Source organism: Pyxicephalus adspersus, chromosome 2 (genome assembly GCF_032062135.1).
Source record: "Pyxicephalus adspersus chromosome 2, UCB_Pads_2.0, whole genome shotgun sequence".
Taxonomy (NCBI): Eukaryota; Metazoa; Chordata; class Amphibia; order Anura; family Pyxicephalidae; genus Pyxicephalus; species Pyxicephalus adspersus.
In genome coordinates, this window is record NC_092859.1 from 10,234,044 (window position 1) to 10,256,924 (window position 22,881).

The window sequence follows — 22,881 nt, forward strand, 5'->3', positions numbered from 1 at the left end:
AAAAATGTTATGTCAAAAAAGAATGGCTCAAGAGTTATACATGACACAAAGATTTTACCTTATGTGATTTAAAACTGGGATCCTTCAGCTTCTCCTTGTCCTCTTTCTCTACCTCTTGTCCTTCTACTAGTCTAAGCTTTGCCTCACCTTATATTCACTCCTCCCCAATCCATTACCATTGGCAGATTTTAGCTGAAAGGATTATTTGAATAATAAAGGAAGTATTCCCTATTGTCTTTGAGTTCAGGTTCAGTGTCGCCTTGTTTCCACTTGTGATACCAGTCCAGTGCTACTTCATTAACATTTGAATATCAAGACAAAGAAAACCAACAGACATTTAATTAAAAAAATAAAATAAAATTGGCTCTCTTTATTACAATTAAAGACCTAAAATTGAAGATACCTAAGATTTAGGAAAATCTACCTTTAATCCCGGCTTTCCTAGATACACTTCCTGTACTTTGTAGTCACCATTTGGGTCCTCTGTTCTGGCTGATAATTTTTTTTAAGTTTATTTAAAGCTATACCTCTCCTACAACTTAAACCACTCAACACTCCGTACTACTCCTATCGATATGCAAAGCATGAATGTATAATGAGATGAGTGTAGTTTAGCCAGTAATCTGGAGGACTTCTGGGTAATCAGGGCAAATATATGATAACCAATCCAACTATGACCTTGGAAAACAGTAGGATCCCAAAAAATTTTTAATACTTTTATAGAGGTAGGAAGCCAATTGGTGCATAACCCTAATTAACTCTAAACACAAACAGAAGGATTGAACATTCTTATAACAGGGACACAACAAGCCTTTAGTTGTACATTTACAAAATTCCTTACTGTAATTGTAACATCAGTGCCTAAAACAAGAGAGGGAATAATAATAGTAATGACCTTTCAGTTACTTTATATTCCAGCAAAATATTGGGTACTCATGTTCTATTTTTTACTGAAGTGTGTTTAAAACAAAAAAAAAAAAGATAAATATTTCAGTTTAGTAGTCCTTAGATTTGGTTGCTGCATTATTTTTCCTTTTCAGGATAACAACCTTTTGTTTGGCAAGTACATAAAATACGTGTTAAACCTGCCAGTAATGTTCTGATTATGTCGTGAACAGAAAAGACTACTTAAAAAATGTTATTTCTTGCTTGTAAACTACTCTTTTCATCAAGCAGCCAAGTAATAGAGGTGAAAAAGTCAGACATGTTTAAAGTCCAAGCTTGGTTAAAACCATCTCCCACATGCAGAAGATACCATGGACAAATAAGTGAAGACATAGCCCCTGATTCATCAAACAAAATCGGATTATCGGTCGCGCATTCGTATTAGCGATCCGGAATCATGGCAGGAATCCGGCCGGCAGATTCAGGATGCGAGTGGACGCGCGCACTCGAGTCCCGGACCGCGGTAATCCGCGATCGCGGGTGGCGCGTATTATCGCGCTTCCCGCGATCGCGGATTTCAATGATGAATCAGGGGCATAAAGTGAAATGGTTGGTGTTATTTACAGAATTACTAGGTGTAAAAAAAAGAAAAAAGGCAGACATCTAATCCAAAGACTATTCAGGTACAATATGTTGCATTTTCGATGCAGATAAAAATATTTTAATCTTTTTAAAAATTGTACCTTAGATTATAATTAAAAGAATTATTGAATACTGTGAGATACATTATTTTTTAAAAGTTTCAGTGCTACTGAATGCTCCGCGCAAATGTAAATATGGGCCTGGAGTGCCAACTGCAGGGTATATTTATATGCACGTATATTTAGGTGCAAAAATTGTTTTTTTTTTTAATCAATACAAATAATTTATCTACATAGGACATAATATTCTATAGATTTGGGATCTATAGGTATCTATAGATATGAGACCATTGTGGTACTATAAGCACATATTACCAAGGCATTGCCTACACTGAAATATTATGTAGTGTAAATGGACTTCAGCTACTTCAACTGCCTCCTCTTGAACAAAGATAAATGCATTTGTCTTTGGATACACTCATTTTAAAATTCATTGTTTTATTGCATAAACAAATATGTTACTGATTAGTCATTGTACTTCCACTAATAATATTAGAAGAGAGTAGCAGAAGCTCACAGTAGCGGTCGGCATTGTACAGATCCAAGGTGTGATCAGCTTCAGAATGATAATTTACATTTCTTAGGCTTACTCCAAAAACGGATCCTACTGACAAAATGTATATACAAATATCCACACAGCACAAACGTATCATTTCCATTGTTTACTGTCAATTTTATGCTGCTTTTTTATTCTGATGGAAAAATGATAATGTATTATTTAATGTTTTTTACACTGCACACCACTCATCTTGTATCTTACAATGAATACTTTGCTATGAGATCCATCTTTCATCAGTTCCATCTCATCATGAACTCGTTATAATTCACAGTAAAAGATTCTCTTTATCAGTCAGTTTTTCCATAGATTGTACTAAACCAAAGTTCCAAAAGTAATTCACAGGGTGCACTTGGAAGTTTTTATGAAGAAAAACTATAAAAAGTGTACTTTTTCATAACAATATAATGACAGTAAGTATAGAAAAGTATTCACATTTTGTTGCTTTGGAGTCTGAAATAAATACACAAAAAGACAGACACATTGCCCCTGATTCATCAATAAAATCTGCGCTCGCTGGAAGCGCGAAAGTACGCGTGGCCATCGATCGCGGATTACCGCGGCCCGGACTCGAGTGTGCGCGTACACTCGCCTCACTGCCAGCTGGATTCCAGCCTTCACAATAGGGAGCGCGAATCTGCCAATTAAGGCGATTACATTTCAGCTGCGCGATTAAGGAGGATCTCTAAAGCTCAATGGTGAGATCATAGCAATTAATGTCACATTCTGAACATCCAAATGGTTTCTCTCCAGTGTGTATCCTCTGATGTGCAGTAAGATTTCCCTTAAATCTGAAACATCTGTCACATTCTGAACATCCAAATGGTTTCTCTCCAGTATGTGTCCTCTGATGTGCAGTAAGATTTTCCTTAAATCTGAAACATTTGTTACATTGTGAACATCTAAATGGTTTCTCTTCAGTGTGAATCCTCTGGTGAATGGTAAGCTTTGTTTTGTTATTAAAGGACTTTTCACATTCAGAACATGAAAATATCTTCTGTTTTGCATGACTCATCTTGCTCCAAATTCTCTGTAAAGAAAATGAAGATTTATGTGAAATTATAAAATTATAGGATAACACGAGAAAACATGAAGCAGAATTTAGGAGCATTTAGAGATTTACAATTTAAAAAAACAAGTTTTAAAAATAATTTTGAAACAAATGTGAAATGCACAAAGGGGTTTTGTGGCTGTTGTTTGAGTTTATTAACATCTATGCTTATTTTTCCCCTGATGTAGTTTCCATTGCATCAATGAAAAAAGCATGTTGATATGTGTCAACAAGCTCTATTGTAATTTTTAAATGGATGCTGCATTGAACTTTTTATAAAATGTCAACTCTGAGTTATTTGGAGGAACTGAGGTAAAAAATAGATTTGGAACATTCAAACTGGAGCTAAAGTTTGCCTTGTAAATTATTTGATTGGCAAGGTAAGCAATTGCTGACTCCTTGTGAACATTAGCTTAAAGCCCCCAGAGGGCCATTTGTAATAATCAGAATATTGGTCTGTAAACTCATCATGTCATAGTATATAGCGGTGAACATTTTCATAAGCTGTTGCAATCCAACATCCTGGCAACCACTAACCAATTAAAAAGCTCAGTGATTTGTACCTTGACTAGTACTGGTATCGGGCTCACTGCCCAATATTTGCATATGTTAAAATCTGCTGGTGTATAAAACATACACATTGTTAATAACATTGGGCTCTCTTCACACATACAGAGAAATTAATAACAAACCTATAGTACAGTGAAAAAAAACATTATTGACAAAAAAACTTTTACCAAAGCGTGTGGTGTTTTTTGCTGAACTATGTTAACATGGTCATTGCCCGGCTGTCCCACCCTATTATTTTACTAACTTGATTTTTCTGATCTCTGTACTGGTTACAAGCCTGTGGCTTAAAACTGACGTCATTGGGTAAGTATCAGTGCCATGCTTCCACCATTGATCTTGTATCTTACAATGAATACTTTGCTATGAGATCCATCTTTCATCAGTTCCATCTTATCATGAACTCGTTATAATTCACAGTAAAAGATTCTCTTTATCAGTCAGTTTTTCCCTAGATTGTACTAAACCAAAGTTCCAAAAGTAATTCACAGAGTGCATTTGGAAGTTTTTATGAATAAAAACTATATAAAGTATTCACATTTTGTTTCTTTGGAGTCTGAAATGACGAACACAAAAAGACAGACACATTGACATCAGCCTATCCAGGGCAACAACATTGACAACCTTTCACTGCAGTGATCCTGTGAAGGGGTTAATTCAGCTGCTTGTTATACATTGAGAAACAATTATATGTGATCACCCAAACTCATCTTTTAAAACCATCTCATTACAAATCTGAATTCTGAGTTAGAATTCCAACTTAGACTTGGAATTCCTGACCAATGTGATCAGAATTGATCAGTCTCTGAATTTTGGTTCAATAAAAAATGCTTACTGTTAGAATTGTCCAAAATATACTGGATATTGAAAAAACCTAATATATATTGTTTACTAAACTGGTACACTGTGAGATACTTCACCAGCATTTACTAACATGGCAACCTGGTGCATCAGTAACAGGCAAAAAACAAAAAGCAGCCAGGTTCATTAGTAGCCCAGATGAGGAACAAAGAGCAGCCAGGTGCCTTGGTAACCCACATGTAGTTAATAAGGCAGCCAAGTGTACTTGCATACCATACCATATCCCTTTAATAAGTGAGCCACCATATGTCTGCCCAACAACACTATGGGAATGAGTACAGGAAGTAAAGAGCGGTAATATCATCATCATCGTTCTATTTACTGTCACTAGCTCAACTTCCTGTTCATATAATGCTAAAAAAAATCCGGTACAGATGTCTGTAACAGCCAGCATTTTAACCTGAAATTCTCCCGACACCTGGCTCTGCAGAGTGGGCAGTTGGAAGCAGTAAACACAGCGTTTTGCTAATGCAGATCTGAACATAGCCTAACTGATTTTATTTGTTCCTTAAAGTTTACCTTTAAAAGTCACATTAAAATCTCAGTCTTATTGGTAACTTAGCTATCACTAAGATTACCCCCCTAGCGGTCTAATCTTTTTCAGTTGCTGAATAGCGCGATCGCGCACGATTTCGGATCGCGAATACGAATGCGCGACCGATAATCCGATTCTGCTTGATGAATCAGGGGCATTGACATCAGCCTATCCAGGGCAACAACATTGACAACCTTTCACTTCAGTGATCCTGTGAAGGGGTTAATTCAGCTGCTTGTTATACATTGAGAAACAATTACATGTGATTTTCCACCAAAAATTTTCTTTTAAAACCATCTCATTACAAATCTGAATTCTGAGTTAAAATTCCAACTCAAACTTGGAATTCCTGACCAATGTGATCAGAATTGATCAGACTCTTAATTTTGCTTCAATCAAAAATGCTTACTGTTAGAAATGTCCAAAATATACTGGATATTGAAAAAATCTAATATATATTGTTAACTAAACTGGTACATTGTGAGATATTTTACCAGCATTTACTAACATGGCAACCTGGTGCATCAGTAACACAGACAAAAACTAAAAGCAGCCAGGTTCATTAGTAGCCCAGATGAGGAACAAAGAGCGGCCAGGTGCCTTGGTAACCCACATGTGGTTAATAAGGCAGCCAAGTGTACTTGCATACCATGGGTTGGTGTAATGAGGGGCTTATTTGATATCTGAAAGTCCCCTTTAATAAGTGAGCCACCATATGTCTGCCCAACAACACTATGGGAATGAGTACAGGAAGTAAAGAGCGGTAATATCATCATCATCATCGTTCTCTTTACTGTCACTAGCTCAATTTCCTGTTGATATAATGCTAAAAAATCTGGTACAGATGTCTGTAACAGCCAGCTAGTACACTGCGTTGTACTAATGCAGATCTGAACATAGCCTAACTGATTTTATTTGTTCTTTAAAGTTTACCTTTAAAAGTCACATTAAAATCTCAGTCTTATTGGTAACTTGGTAGCTATCACTAAGATTACCCCCCTAGCGGTCTAATTCTGTCCTTTTTTCCATGCAAACAGCGGTACAATTTTTTGCATTAAAATTTTTTTAAATTGTAGGCCTATATTCTGTAAAAAAAAATAGTTAAACATGTAATATAACTGTACAGCAGCATATATAATATATATATATATAATATACAAGGGGGTGCTGAGAAGTTCCTGGCTTTGCCCCATTGCAGATGAAATAGAAAAATGAATGTGAGGATATATGACAGCCTAATATCTTCATATGTAACTGTGCAAATATCAGGTGTTTGCAATTCTTAGAACTGTTTTTTCTTTTAGTGATGGGAGAGGCACAAGCAAGTATCACGTTGTTGGAGTTACAGGTCATCATGAAGTTTTTGTTTCTCCAGGGAAAGTCAGTAAAGGACATTCACACTGAGATGTCACAAACACTACGGGAGAAATGTGAATGTCCTTTGCTGACTTTCCCTGGCAGTAAAATGCCCCCACACTCATTGCTCTATTTCATCTGGAAGGGGGCAAAGCCAGGAACTTCCCAGCAACCTCTCATAGTATATCTCCCTTTATAAAGCAATAATTAGGCTTGGGAAGACTCACTAATGTACCTATCTGTGAATGTCCACCAGTGATTGATGTGCGTAAGGGAAATCCAAAACTCTGACTAGAACTTGAAATTGAAAAATTACAAGATCAGATCTGAGCTCAGAAAACAAAAACTTGGGGTAAGATTCTGCCTTTATGCCAGATTCTGATATCGTTGATACATGGACATTGTATGACCATTCTTTGCCATTAATATAATTATTTCATCTGGGTGATTCTTTTCTATTTCAACCATAAATAAAGTAATGCCAATAAATAGAAATTGAAAAGAACTTTAAATCAATCAAAATGAAAAAAGACACAAAATAACAGAGTATACACTACTTTTAATATGAAAGTGATTGGCTTACAAAAAACAAAAATCATTTTTTTTGTATGTTTTAATTATGTTAGTTAATGAAGAAATATAAAGTAGGAATTACAGAGTTCTTTAAAGTTTACCTTTAAAAGTCACATTAAAATCTCAGTCTTATTGGTAATTTAGCTATCACTAAGATTACCCCCCTAGCGGTCTAATTCTGTCCTTTTTCTGTGTGTTCTTTTCTGTGTGAATCTTAATTTACACTTTCTATTCCCTGAAGTACAACAAGATTATATTTATGGGAGAAACATTTGTTACTTTTTGAACATGTCTTCTTTTCTGTGTGAATCCTCTGGCGAAGGGAAAACTGTGTCCATTGTGTAAAGCACTTGTCACATTCTAAAAAATTTAAATGGTTTCTCTTTCATGTGAATCATCTCCTTCTACTAGTCTAAGCTTTGCCTCACCTTATATTCACTCCTCCCCAATTCATTACCATAGGCAGATTTTAGCTGAAAGGATTATTTGAATAATAAAAGAAGTATTCCCTATTGTCTTTGAGTTCAGTTTCAGTGTCACCTTGTTTCAACTTGTGATACCAGTCTAGTGCTACTTCATTAACATTTGAATATCAAAACAAAGAAAACCAACAGACATTTAATTAAAAGAATAAAATAAAACTGGCTCTCCTTATTACAATTAAAAACCTAAGGGATAAATAACAGGTTACCTAAAATTTAAGATACCTAAGATTTAGGAAAATCTACCTTTAGTCCCGGCATTCTTAGTTTTACTTCCTGTACTTTGTAGTCACCATTTGGGTTCCCTGTTCTGGTTGATAATTTTTTTTAGGTTTATTTAAAGCTATAGCTCTCCTACAACCTAAACCACTCAACACTCCGTACTACTCCTATCAATATGCAAAGCATGAATGTATGATGAGATGAGTGTAGTTTAGCCAGTAATCTGGAGGACTTCTGGGTAATCAGGACAAGTACGTGATAACCTATCCAACTATGACCTCGGAAAACAGTAGGATCCTAATTTTTTTTTTAACTTTTATAGAGGTAGGAAGCCAATTGGTGCATAACCTTAAATAACTCTAAGCACTAACAGAAGGCTGGAACATTTAGATAACAGGGGCCTTTAGTTGTACATTTACAAAAATCCTTACTGTAATTGTAACATCAGTGCCTAAAACAAGAGAGGGAATAATGATAGTAATGACCTTTTAGTTACTTTATTTTCCAGCAGAATATTGGGCACTCATGTTCTATTTTTTACTGAAGTGTGTTTAAAACAAAAAAAATGATAAATATTTCAGTTTAGTAGTCCTTAAATTTGGTTGCTGCGTTATTTTTCTTATTCAGGATAACAACCTTTTCTTTGGCAAGTACATAAAATACAATTTAAACCTGCCAGAAATGTTCTGATTATGTTGTAAACAGAAAAGACTACTTATAAAATGTTATCTCTTGCTTGTAAGCTACTCTTTCCATCAAGCAACCAAGTAATAGAGGTGAAAAAGTCAGACATGTTTAAAGTCCAAGCTTGGTTAAAACCATTTCCCACATGCAGAAGATACCATGGACAAATAAGTGAAGACATAAAGTGAAATGGTTGGTGTTATTTACAGAATTACTAGGTATAAAAAAAGAAAAAAGGCAGACATCTAATCCAAAGACTATTCAGGTGCAATATGTTGCATTTTCGGTGGGGATAAAAATATTTTAATCTTTTAAAAACTGTACCTTAGATTATAATTAAAAGAATTATTGAATACTGTGAGATACATTATTTTTTAAAAGTCTCAATGCTACTGAATGCTCCGAGCAAATGTAAATATGGGCCTGGAGTGCCAATTGCAGGGTATATTTATATGCACTTATATTTAGGTGCAAAAATTGTTTTGTTTTTATAATCAATAAAAATAATTTATCTACAAAGGACATAATTTTCTTTAGATTTGGGATCTATAGGTATCTTTAGATATGAGATCATTGTGGTACTATAAGCACATATTACCAAGGCAATGCTTACACAGTGAAATATTATGTAGTGTTAATGGACTTCAGCTACTTCAACTGCCTCCTCTGGAACTGAATTTATTCTAGCACAAACCTATAGCTCAATATTTTGGGGATGCCTGTACCCGTTTCTCACATTTTTCCTATATAAGTTTAGTTCTGCCCTATTAATTGTAGTAATAATAATTACAAATTAATAATTACAAAATAATATAATACGTTGGAGATATTTATGTTTATACTATGTCCTGTAGAAATAACATGAAATTATAGAAAACTGCCTTGAAATGACAGTCTCCTCTTGAACTGTTCTCTCTAAAACTAAAGATAAATGCATTTGTCTTTGGATACACTCATTTTAAAATTGCATTGTTTTATTGCATAAACAAATATGTTGAAGTTTGAGCATATATAAGGGTGTGTTTTAACTTGCTTTTTCCTTTTGTCTTTTTCTTTTCTCGGAGGGGCTGTTGTTTTGTTTGTTATCCTAATTAATCTATGTTGCTGCATTTGATACTTTGCTTACCATTATCATAATATCATCTTTTTTATTTGTTTTTACTTTGAATGTTTAAATGTCTATTGTGCAATTGGTATTGCTATGGTATTGTGTTTGTGGCCATATTGTTTGATTGCAAATATCTGCTTTTTTTTAACACTTCAATGTTTGTCCTGCATAAATATTTTTTTTTTCCACCCACGATAGGGCAAAATTGCATATTGGTTTGGTAAGTATTTTTTGAATTTGTTGGGCCATTTTTTAACTATTTTGGAAGTGTGGATTTACATGTGTTTTGTTTGTTCTTTTTAATTTTTTTGTCATTTAGTGTAAAGTTTAGTGATGTGTGTGTGTGTGTTTTTTTTTGTTTTAATTTGATATATTTTCATATCTTATTGTGAACTTTTAGCAAATATTTATTTTGAATAAAGTTGTTTCTAAGATGTTGTTTGTTTTTTGGGGGTTTGTTCTTATGTAATCTCCTTTCCAATCTCCCAGGACACACAGTTTAAAAAGACAATTTTGATTGTTTTTAAGCTGTTCCTTCCTCTGAATTAATTGTAAGGCTAAAAACAGCACAATTGTCCTATTAAAACTCAGTTGTTTGATGCACATAGTTCTGCGTCAAACTTCAGTTGTTTGATGCGCATAGTTCTGCGCCAAACTTCAGCAGCGTGTAGCTCATAGTTGTGCGCCACAGCAGACCCACTACGTGCGCTTGAACTGTTTTCAGTTGAAAAATGCACTGCACTTTTGAACAGTCCTCATTAAAGTAAGTTTATATTTTTTGTGTATATTGCTTGTTTTGCCTCATATGCACTCAAGTTTGTACAGCAAGTGTGTTTGTATACAATAGTGCTAAGATCAGGCAGCACAGCACAATGACAACAAACCTATAACACAACTACAAATGAACACAGGAGTTATGTGGGGGCAAATCAACATGAGTGCAAATGTCAGGCTATAAAAAAACAAACAAAAAAAAAGAAATAAAATCATGACAATTTATTCAGAAAAGGAATATGCACATAATACATTCAAATACCAATATGTAACAAAGGCAACGAGGGGGATAAGTATGAGTTTGGTGTGGAAACCATGCAGACATTTGTACTCAATACTTGTGGAAAAAATGACACATTGCTGAAGAATTGCTAAAACTACCGAAACTGGCATTACAGACCATGCACAAAAACATTGCAGCAACAGGTGAAACTAACAATAATGAGGATTACAAAGCCACATCAATGCATGACACGAGTAAAGGGGGATAGCAAAGTCATCTTACCTCTGGATATTCCTGCACACTACAATTAGGCCCCGATGCGGTTAACACACCGGCTCGGGGACAACACGCAGGTATACCACCAAACCCACCGGGCCTCAATACAACCCAGTGTTCCAAAACCCCACCATCATGGACCCCCAAAAACCGCCACCACGCCACAAGCATGACACCTTATGCTTGAGTGCACCTCCACACTTTAAGACCCCGCTGCAGGCCATCCTGCATCATGGACCCCCAAAAGGCCATACTGCAGACTCAACATCCAAAGGTCCGTCCCCACCCGTCATCACGTAAGAAAAGATGGGGCTCACCCTCCAAATCCTGATGACGGACCGCCAGCCCTCCAATCCTCACAACAAATTTACTGGCCGCCTTGTTAAGTTTAATGCCTGCCTTGTTCATCCAATCAAAAGATCATGCACGCCGCCATGCCAGTCTCGCCACCATCTCAGACCATATCAGGATCGTGTCAGGAAACTCGGACCGCAAACGTAAGAAATCGAATTTAATATCCTTCAACAAATCCTGCATAGGCCTGGACCCCACATCATTACCCCCTGCATTAATTAACAAAACATCAGGCGCACGATCCAAACGAACGTATCTGTTGATTTCTGGAAGGACTCGGTTCCACTGCATGCCCCGAACTCCAATCCACCGCACTCTGGCTTCACCCTGCTGAAAACCCAATTGCCGCCCATTGTAGCGCACCTCCGCCCGACGGGCTCCCCAATAAACAAAGGAATGCCCCAGAATCCAAATCAGGCATTCCCTAGAATCTGTAATGCAAAATAAAAGAAAAACTATGCAACCAGAAAACCACAAGAAACCCCACTTCCCAACCGTAACTACTGTAATACCACTTAGACAATCCCCCAGGAAGCACCGTCCACCACTCCACATACTCACCTACAGCAACTGCAGCCGAACGTACAACTTAAAACGATTGGACTCCCAACGACCAATCCGTTTGATGGCCTCCTCGCCCAACCCCCACTGAGCCGCCTCAGTAGTAGTGCCGATGCTGAAAGAATGTGATGAATACTCCTCGGCTTTTCGACTTGTAGCCCTCACACACTTTGTAAACACAGCCCCAAACTGAAAGCACGTCAGCGGAGACCCGTCTTTGTGTATAAAGAAAGGTCCCTGCCCTGACCCTCGCACCACCAAATACTGGTAACGCAACCAAGAGCAAACAGGCACCCCTCCCCCCTTGATCCATTTTGGACCGCCATATCCAAATCCTCACCCTACAGCCCTGCACACACACATCCCTCTGAAACAAGCCGCCAAACTTAGCTCTGCTCGGACTAACTACTTCCCCAACACGCAAGGCTGCAAAAAAGTTAACCGTAAACACCGCCTGAAATAGGGTAACTTCAAAAGAGTCCACGTAAATACCCTCCAAACTCAACAACACCTCCAACAGCATGTCAAAAGAAACCGGCCTCCGAGGATCTCTCCCCACCTTTTTTGTAGCCCTTTAAAGCCTGGCGAACCAAAAAACTTTTTGTATGGTCCACCCCCCCTTCCAACTTAAAAAGGCCAATGCAGACAACTTTTTAGCCATCACATGACCCGAGATACCCCTCCGAAAATTAACTGCCAAAAACAACAAAAGCATAAGCAAACTCTGCTGCACATCCAGCCCCGCACCCTCCTGCTGCACAAAAGTAAACTATTCTTGCCACCTGTGTACATACGCCTTCCACGTTCCTTCTGCCACCGACCAACAAATAATGCCAACCAACACTGCTAGACAATCGTCCACAGATCCAGCTGGCAAGGAATGCTCTGACGATCCGCCCCTGGAACCAGCTCCCGGAACAGCACCCATTGAAAGCGAGAAAGAGAATCAGCCATGTCATTATCACACCCAGGCACATGTACTGCCTTCAAATAAATAATATTGCACAAACACAGCAGCACCAAATGCCGAAGCAACCGCACAACCGGGGGCAAATTAGCCGTGTTGCTATTAATCGCCCCCACAACCCCCAAATTATCACAATGTAAACAAACCCTGAGATCCACCCAGCTCCTTCCCCCAGATTGCCAAGGCCACCACCACAGGAAATAACTCCAGTAACACTAGGTTTTTGCACAACCCGGCTTCCACTCATGAATCCAGCCAAACCTCCACACTCCAGTGACCAGCCCAATAGGCTCCATAGCCTGTACTCCCAGCCGCATCCGTGAACAAGTCCAGGGCCTCATTAGATACCGACTCCGCCATCCACAGCGTTCTCCCATTGTAACAATCCAAAAATTGCAACCAAACTCGCAAATCCTCCCGCAATTCACTGGTCAACTGTATGAAATGCCCCTGAGAGCGAACACCAGCCGTAGCAGCCGCCAACCACCTACTGAACACTCTCCCCATTGGCATAATGTTGCACACAAAATTCAACTTGCCCAACAGGGATTGCAAATCGCGCAGACGAATCTTACGCAAACCATGTGCCCTGCGCACAGCTGCACACAAGCCAACCACCTTCTCATCCAGCAGCCTACACTCCATTGCAGAGGAATCCAACACAATCCCCAAAAAACACAAAACCGTCCGAGACGACTCTGTTTTATCAGCTGCCAACGGAACACCAAGTGACTCAGCAACCTGTTGCAACGTACCCAGAAGTGTAGCACAAACCCTGGAACCAGGAGGACCAACACACAAAAAATCATCCAGGTAATGGATAACGGAAATCAAACCGGACACATCCCGCACTACCCATTCCAAAAAGGAACTAAAAACTTCAAAAAACGCACATGAAATAGCACAGCCCATTGGAAGACACTTATCAACAAAAAAGCCCCCCTTCCATTCACAACCCAAGAGCCTAAAACTGTCCGGATGCACCGGCAGCAACCGAAACTCCACCTCTACATCCGCCTTTGCCATTAAACAACCTCTACCCGCCGCACGCACCAAAGCCACTGCGGCATCAAAAGAAGTATAACACACCTTACACAATTCCGGATCAATCCCGTCATTCACCAACCCCCCTCTGGGGTACGACGCGGCCGCATGACCTCCACCACAAACCGAACATTCGTGTTTAAAGCGCCGGCAAAAGGCACGTTCCCTCATTAAACAACCAGCAAAATCCCTTTCGCTTCCCCGCCTGGGGGGGCGCCGCACCCGTTCCCCAGGCAGATCCAAGAAAGGACTGCGACCCCCACCTTGCCGATGTCATCAGGCGCATCCACAAGGGTCCACAAGGGTCCCTGGGAGCGCTGTCCTCCACATCCGCCTCTGAAGTCGACAGCTCGCCCTCCGATTGAATGTCCCCGTGAATCACCTCCTTTTCTTCAGCTTCCGGGTTCCCGCTGTCCAGAACTTCCGGTCGCAGCGCCCTGACGTCACATCCGAGCGCCGGCATAGAACCGGAAGTGCGGCCTGCCACTTCCATCCGCCCCACTTCCCGTAGAAGCTCACAAGGAACCGATGCCTCTGCTGCGCACTCTCCACCGACCATCCGCTTCCCACTGGTCGCCACCAACGAAGCCCTCTTCTTCACCGGGGGACCGACCACCGATAGGCCACGATCTGGTCCCGCCCGCCACACACTCCCACGCTGTGCCTCGTTCCCGCCACCAGTCTGCTCCACAGAAATGGCTGGCACGCTCCTGCTCAATGTTGCGAGCAGACCGAGGCCTGACAGGCAGACCCGGGGACTCATCTGCTCCGGGGTCCCGCCTTCGACGAGGATTCCTCCCGGCCCGTCCGCCACTCACAGGTGCCCTGCTTGCGGGAGGGCACGGAGGGTCCCGTCTGGGGCTCCTAAGGGGGCGCTGGACCCCAGGGGCCAAACTGGGGCTGAGGCGCACAGGCGGCCTTGACAACTGTGCCTGTCCAGAGCACAGCGGACCCGACTGGCCGTCCTGCTCAAGCCCCGGCCCTAAATTCTCCATCCGCGACTCCAGCCACTGGACACCGTGAACCGCTGCACCTGATCCGTTCCAACAAATCTTCCACAGACGCCATAAGGTAAATCAAATTTCACCTCTGCTCTTCAAAATTTTTCTGACCTCTGCCCTCCCACCTCTGCCCTATATACCACTGTCCTTTAACCCCACCTAACTCTTTACTTCACCCATCATCCCATATAGCTTAACCAATCATTTTCTTAAGCCATTCTCTCCTGACTTGGTGTCTAGTAAAATCTAACTTTCTTGCAAAGCACTTGTCACATTCTGTACATTGAAATGGTTTCTCCCCTGTGTGAATTCTTTGGTGTCTAGCAAAATCTACCTTTCTTGCAAAGCACTTGTCACATTCTGAACATCCAAATGGTCTCTCTCCAGTGTGAATCTTTAGGTGTATATACAGATGATCTTTCCTTGTAAACCGCTTGTCACATTCTGAACATTGAAATGGCTTCTCCCCTGTGTGAATCCTCTTGTGTCTAGCTAATGTCACCTGTTTACTGAAGCACTTGTCACATTCTGTACATGGAAATAGTTTCACCCCTGTGTGAATTTTCAGATGTTGAACAAGATATACATTTTTTGAAAAACACTTGTCACATTCTGAACATCTAAATGGCTTCTCTCCAGTGTGAATCTTTATGTGGTCATCAAGACTGCCTTTATGTGCAAACCGCTTGTCACATTCTGAACATCCAAATGGCTTCACTCCAGTGTGTATCCTCTGATGTGCAGTTAGATTTCCCTTTATTCTGAAACATCTGTCACATTCTGAACATCCAAATGGTTTCTCTCCGGTATGTATCCTCTGATGTGCAGTAAGATTTCCTTTTAATCTGAAACATTTGTTACATTGTGAACATTTAAATGGTTTATCTTCAGTGTGAATCCTCTGGTGAATGGTAAGCTTTATTTTGTCACTAAAGGACTTTTCACATTCAGAACATGAAAACATTTTCTGTTTTGCATGGCTCATCTTGCTCCAAACTCTCTGTAAAGAAAATTAAGATTTATGTGAAATTATAAAATTATAGGATAACACGAGAAAACACGAGGCAGAATTTAAGAGCATTTAAAGTTTTTCAATTTAATAAAACAAGTTTTAAAAATAATTTTGAAAAAATCATTGTTTAAAAACTGTGGGTTTGGTGTGAAATGCACAAAGGGGTTTTGTGGCTGCTGTTTGAGTTTTTTAACATCTATGCTTATTTTTCCCCTGATGCAGTTTCCATTGCATCAATGAAAAAAGCATGTTGATATGTGTTAACAAGCTTGACTGTAATTTTTTTAATGGATGCTGCATTGAACTTTTTATAAAATGTCAACTCTGAGTTATTTGGAGGAACTGAGGTAAAAATTTAGATTTGGAACATTCAAACCGGAGCTAAAATTTGCCTTGTAAATTATTTGATTGGCAAGGTAAGCAATTGCTGGCTCCTTGTGAACATTAGCTTAAAGCCCCCAGAGGGCCATTTGTAATAATAAGAATATTGGGCTGTAAACTCATCATGTCATGGTATATAGCGGTGAACATTTTCATGAGCTGTTGCAATCCAACATCCTGGCAACCACTAACCTTGACTAGTACTGGTATTGGGCTCACTGCCCAATATTTGCTTAAGTTAAAATCTGCTGGTGTATAAAATATACACACTGTTGCTAACAATGGGCACTCTTCACACATACAGAGACATTTAAAAAAAAAAAAAAACATTATTCACAAAAAAACTTTTACCAAAGCATGTGGTGTTTTTTGCTGAACTATGTAACATGGTCATTGCCCGGCTGTCCCACCCTATTATTTTACTAACTTAATTTTTCTGATCTCTGTACTGGTTACAAGCCTGTGGCTTAAAACTGCAGTCATTGGGTAAGTATCAGTGCCATGCTTCATATCTCTTTAGGCAAGCTATCTTGTACTCTTTGCCTTTTCCTGCTGCTGTTCTCTAGCCAGATTTAACTTTCATATCCACACAAGTCAAGCCAAAGGTGCTGATAGACAGTTTGCCTGCTCTGCTTCAGTAGAACACAAAATTGATCACTGATCAGTCTAAAAAGAGTTGGTAAACTATATGTACATATCACATGTCTGCTAAAATGCACAAACTATGTAGAATCAGCAACAACAAGGATTCAGACAAATGTCCAGTATGTAATATAATGTACAAATTGTTGTATGTTGTCCATGGAAGCACTGACACTTATAGGCTGCATAAATTGGCTGTGCTCTGCATTCTAGCCAAGAAATGTTAAAAGCAGGAAATCAGACTTTTTTTCTGTCCTATAGGTTTGCTGCATGACCCATATGAAAGTCTATCCTCTGTAGTCTTAGAGAGCTTTAATAAACCAGGCCTATTATATATTATATTATATTGCACTCCATGGATCTAAACTTCAGTTTTATACCTCACAATCTGTATGAACTACAGGGCCATTTTATGTAATATAATTCCTACTAAATCTTTAGAGATTGACCCTGTTGACTTCTGGAATATATCTAATAATATATTCACCTAATACAATGTAGTATTTCATTCAAAGACATGGAATTATTACACACGTTGGCTGTAAACATCTGAAACAGGCAATAGTCTTGTTAGTTTGTAATGTTGGATGAATCTTACAGTGACCAAATGCTTGCATGAAATTTTAAAATTCTATTGAAACTGAAAACTCAAGAGTTTGTCAAAAATGTAATGTCAAAAAAGAATGATCCAAGAGTTATAAATGACACAAAGATTTTACCTTATGTGATTTAAAACTGGGATCCTTCAGCTTCTCCTTGTCCTCTTTCTCTACCTCTTGTCCTTCTACTAGTCTAAGCTTTGCCTCACCTTATATTCACTCCTCCCCAATTCATTACCATAGGCAGAGTTAGCTGAAAGGATTATTTGAATAATAAAAGAAGTATTCCCTATTGTCTTTGAGTTCAGGTTCAGTGTCGACTTGTTTCAACTTGTGATACCAGTCCAGTAATACTTCATTAACATTTGAATACCAAGACAAAGAAAACCAACAGACATTTAATTAAAAAATAAATAAATAATATTGGCTCTCTTTATTACAATTAAAGACCTAAGGGTTAAATACCAGGTTACCTAAAATTGAAGATACCTAAGATTTAGGAAAATCTACCTTTAATCCCGGCATTCCTAGATACACTTCCTGTACTTTGTAGTCACCATTTGGGTCCTCTGTTCTGGCTGATATATTTTTTTTAAGTTTATTTAAAGCTATACCTCTCCTACAACTTACACCACTCAACACTCTGTACTACTCCTATCGATATGCAAAGCATGAATGTATGATGAGATGAGTGTAGTTTAACTAGTAATCTGGAGGACTTCTGGGTAATCAGGACAAGTACATGATAACCCATCCAACTATGACCTCGGAAAACAGTAAGATCCCAAAAACTTTTTAAAACTTTTATAGAGGTAGGAAGCCAATTGGTGCATAACCCTAAATAACTCTAAACACAAACAGAAGGCTGGAACATTTATATAACAGGGACACAACAAGCCTTTAGTTGTACATTTACAAAATTCCTTACTGTAATTGTAACATCAGTGCCTAAAACAAGAGAGGGAATAATAATAGTAATGACCTTTCAGTTACTTTATATTCCAGCAAAATAGTGGGTACTCATGTTCTATTTTTTACTGAAGTGTGTTTAAAAAAAAGATAAAAATTTCAGTTTAGTAGTCCTTAGATTTGGTTGCTGCATTATTTTTCTTTTTCAGGATAACAACCTTTTCTTTGGCAAGTACATAAAATACGTGTTAAACCTGCCAGTATTGTTCTGATTATGTCATGAACAGAAAAGACTACTTATAAAATGGTACAATATGTTGCATTTTCGGTGGGGAAAAAAATATTTTAATATTTTTAAAAATTGTACCTTAGATTATAATTAAAAGAATTATTGAATACTGTGCGATACATTATTTTTTAAAAGTCTCAGTGCTCCTGAATGCTCCGAGCAAATGTAAATATGGGCCTGAAGTGCCAATTGCAGGGTATATTTATATGCACTTATATTTAGGTGCAAAAATTGTTTTGTTTTTATAATCAATAAAAATAATTTATCTACAAAGGACATAATTTTCTATAGATTTGGGATCTGTAGGTATCTATAGATATGAGATCATTGTGGTACTATAAGCACATATTACCAAGGCAATGCTTACACAGTGAAATATTATGTAGTGTAAATGGACCTCACCTACTTCAACTGCCTCCTCTGGAACTGAATTTATCCCAGCACAAACCTATAGCTCAATATTTTGGGGATGCCTGTCCTTTCGGCAAAGAAGAACCCGCTTCTCACATCTTTCCTAAATAAGTTTACTTCTGCCCTATTGATTGTAATAATAATAATTACAAATGAATAATTACAACATAATATAATACATTGGAGATATTTACTTTTTCACTATGTTCTGTAGAAATAACATGAAATTATAGAAAACTGCCTTGAAATGACAGTCTCCTCTTGAACTGTTCTCTCTAAAACTAAAGATAAATGCATTTGTCTTTGGATACACTCATTTTAAAATTGCATTGTTTTATTGCATAAACAAATATGTTACTGATTAGTCATTGTACTTCCACTAATAATATTAGAAGAGAGTAGCAGCAGCTCACAGTAAGGCCGGGCATTGTTTGTACAGATCCAAAAAAAGTGGCCTTTTTTATAACAATATAATGACAGTAAGTATAGAAAAGTATTCACAGCAATTTTGTTGCTTTGGAGTCTGAAATGAAGACACAAATAGACAGACACATTGACATCAGCCTATCCAGGGCAACAACATTGACAACCTTTCGCTGCAGTGATCCTGTGAAGGGGTTAATTCAGCTGCTTGTTATACATTGAGAAACAATTATATTTGATTTTCCACCCAAAATTTTCTTTTAAAACCATCTCATTACAAATCTGAATTCTGAATTAGAATTCTAACTAAGACTTGGAATTCCTGACCAATGTGATCAGAAATGATCAGTCTCTGAATTTTGGTTCAATAAAAAATGCTTACTGTTAGAAATGTTCAAAATATACTGGATATTGAAAAAATCTAATATATATTGTTAACTAAAATGGTACACTGTGAGATACTTTACCAGCATTTACTAACATGGCAACCTGATGCATCAGTAACACAGGCAAAAAACAAAAAGCAGCCAGGTTCATTAGTAGCCCAGATGAGGAAAAAAGAGCGGCCAGGTGCCTTGGTAACCCACATGTGGTTAATAAGGCAGCCAAGTGTACTTGCATACCATACCATACCTCTTTAATAAGTGAGCCACCATATGTCTGCCCAACAACACTATGGGAATGAGTACAGGAAGTAAAGAGCGGTAATATCATCATCATCGTTCTCTTTACTGTCACTAGCTCAACTTCCTGTTCATATAATGCTATAATCTGATACAGACGTCTGTAACAGCCAGCATTTTAGCCTGAAATTCTCCCGACACCTGGCCCTCCAGAGTGAGCAGTTGGAAGCACTAAACACTGCGTTTTGCTAATGTAGATCTGAACATAGCCTAACTGATTTTATTTGTTCTTTAAAGTTTACCTTTAAAAGTCACATTAAAATCTCAGTCTTATTGGTAATTTAGCTATCACTAAGATTACCCCCCTAGCGGTCTAATTTTGTCCTCTTTTCCATGCAAAAAGCGGCACAATTTTTTGCATTGAATTTTTTTTTTTAATTGTAGGCCTATATTCTGTAAAAAGGAAATAGTTAAACATGTATTATAACTGTACAGCAGCATAAATAATATATATATATAATATACAAGGGGGTGCTGAGATGTTCCTGGCTTTGCCCCCTTGCAGATGAAATGGAAAAATGAATGTGAAGACAAATGACAGCTGTTATTTAGGTACCTTTTTATCTAATTATCTGCATAAATATGGAAATTATATCCCCTATCAATGCATATAGATATTCAATTAAAGAAGGTTCATTCACAAATAATAGCTAGTCATTCAAACAGTTTAATTAAGAAAACCCCTGTAAGAATCTAGTAACTCCTCAGTACACAATACAGTAATTATAAAACAGCAAAGTAATGCAGTAATACTATAGACACCCATAAGAGTATAATCAGGAATATCTTATAGCTACCTGCTAAGAGGTTAATGGGTATCTTGGGAGCCTACGTCCTTCCGAAGATAACCCCATAACAGCTTACCTAGGGAGACCCTCAGGAGACAAAGAGGACCAGCCCGCCAGAGAGAAGAGCAAGAGCAAGAGAGCAAGATTCTCTCAGTTCCCCTTTTTACATTCCAATTAGGTAACATTGGGACTCCTTGATTGGTTAGTGGGTGTGTTTGGTACGCTGACCATCAGTTGGCACACACCCCACTAGATTGGGATTGGTTAATGTAATTTGATGGACCTCCCAATTAAATTTGATATAAAAATATCCAGCTGGAATCTATGTTTAGGGGTCTATAAATGTCCAGCTGGGTCATCACCCCAGTCCATCTGTTCACTTTTCCCTCCATCTCCTGTTTGCTCAGGTGAATGGATTTATGGCCCTTTGAAGGCCATATTGGTGATCTGTTTGTTATGGGAAAATAGGTCTTGTCTCCTGGCAGCTGTTGTATCACCTGTGTGTCACTCTGTGAAGTCCTACACTTGGAGACCCCCTAGGAAGGCCCTATGGCCAGATCAAGATAACACAGGTTTCATGTTAAAACACAGCATTTCTGTACTGTATTGTTTCATGCTAGTTAGATACAGTCTAATTATTAGGACCCACACATACCTAGTCATACATCTATGAATACATCTATATATTTATACATATATATATACCTCTATATACATTTACATTTTCATAAACAATCTTGAGGTGCAACACAGCCTAATATCTTAGTATGTAACTGTGCAAATATCAGGTCTTTGAGATTCTTAGAACTGTTTTTTCTCTTAGTGATGGCAGAGGCACAAGCAACTTTCACATCGTTGGAGTTACGTGGCGTCATGAAATTTTTGTTTCTCCAGGGAAAGTCAGCAAAGGACATTCACGCTGAGATGTCACAAACACTGGGGGAGAAATGTGAATGTCCTTTGCTGACTTTCCCTGGCAGTAAAATGCCCCCATACTCATTTTTCTATTTCATCTGAAAGGGGGCAATGCCAGGAACTTCTCAGCACCCCCTCGTAGTATATCTCCCTTTATAAAACAATAATTAGGCTTAGGAAGTCTTACTAATGTACCTATCTGTGAATGTCCACCAGTGATTGATGTGCATGAGGGAAATCCAAAAATCTGATTAGAACTTGAAATTGAAAAATTACAAGATCAGATCTGAGCTCAGAAAACAAAAACTTGGGGTAAGATTCTGACTTTATGCCAGATTATGATATCGCTGATACATGGACATTGTGTGACCATTCTTTGCCATTAATATAATTATTTCATCTGGGTGATTCTTTTCTATTTCAACCATAAATAAAGTATTACCAATAAAAAAAAATGAAAATAACTTTAAATCAATCAAAATGAAAAAAAGACACAAAATAACAGAGTATATGCTCCTTTTAATATGAAAGTAATTGGCTTACAAAAAATAAAAAACAATTTTTTTGTATGCTTTAATTATGTTAGTTAATGAAGAAATATAAAGAAGGAATTACACTTTCTATTCCCTGATGTACAACAATATTAGATTTATGAGAGAAACATTTGTTACTTTCTGAACATGTCTTCTTTTCTGTGTGAATCCTCTGGTGAAGGGAAAACTGTGTCCATTGTGTAAAGCACTTGTCACATTCTGAAAATTTAAATGGTTTCTCTTCCATGTGAATCATCCAGTGAAGGGTAAGTTGTATCATTTGTGTGATGCAATTGTCACATTCTGTACAATACTTTGATTTCTCTACTGTGTGTGTGTATCTTCTGATGTTTAGTTAGAGCTCCTTTAGATGGAAAACATTTGTTACACTCCTATTTGAATTTCGACTCTCCTGTGTGAATCCTCTTGTGTTTAGCAAAATCCCCACCTGTTCTGAAGCACTTGCCACATTCTGTACATTGAAATGGTTTCTCCCCTGTGTGAATTCTTTGGTG

At 38.2% G+C, this 22,881-nt stretch overlaps 1 protein-coding gene and 1 pseudogene across 1 annotated transcript; one reads left to right on the forward strand and one right to left on the reverse strand.

Annotated features, from left to right (window-relative positions):
• LOC140322834 (uncharacterized) overlaps positions 1–22,881 on the forward strand; it is a 317,266-nt pseudogene that overhangs the window by 228,659 nt on the left and 65,726 nt on the right.
• On the reverse strand, positions 14,975–15,829 carry LOC140324842 (uncharacterized). Its single transcript, XM_072402968.1, has one exon. The coding sequence runs from the start codon at positions 15,764–15,766 to the stop codon at positions 14,975–14,977; it is 792 nt and encodes a 263-aa protein (XP_072259069.1). The 5' UTR covers positions 15,767–15,829.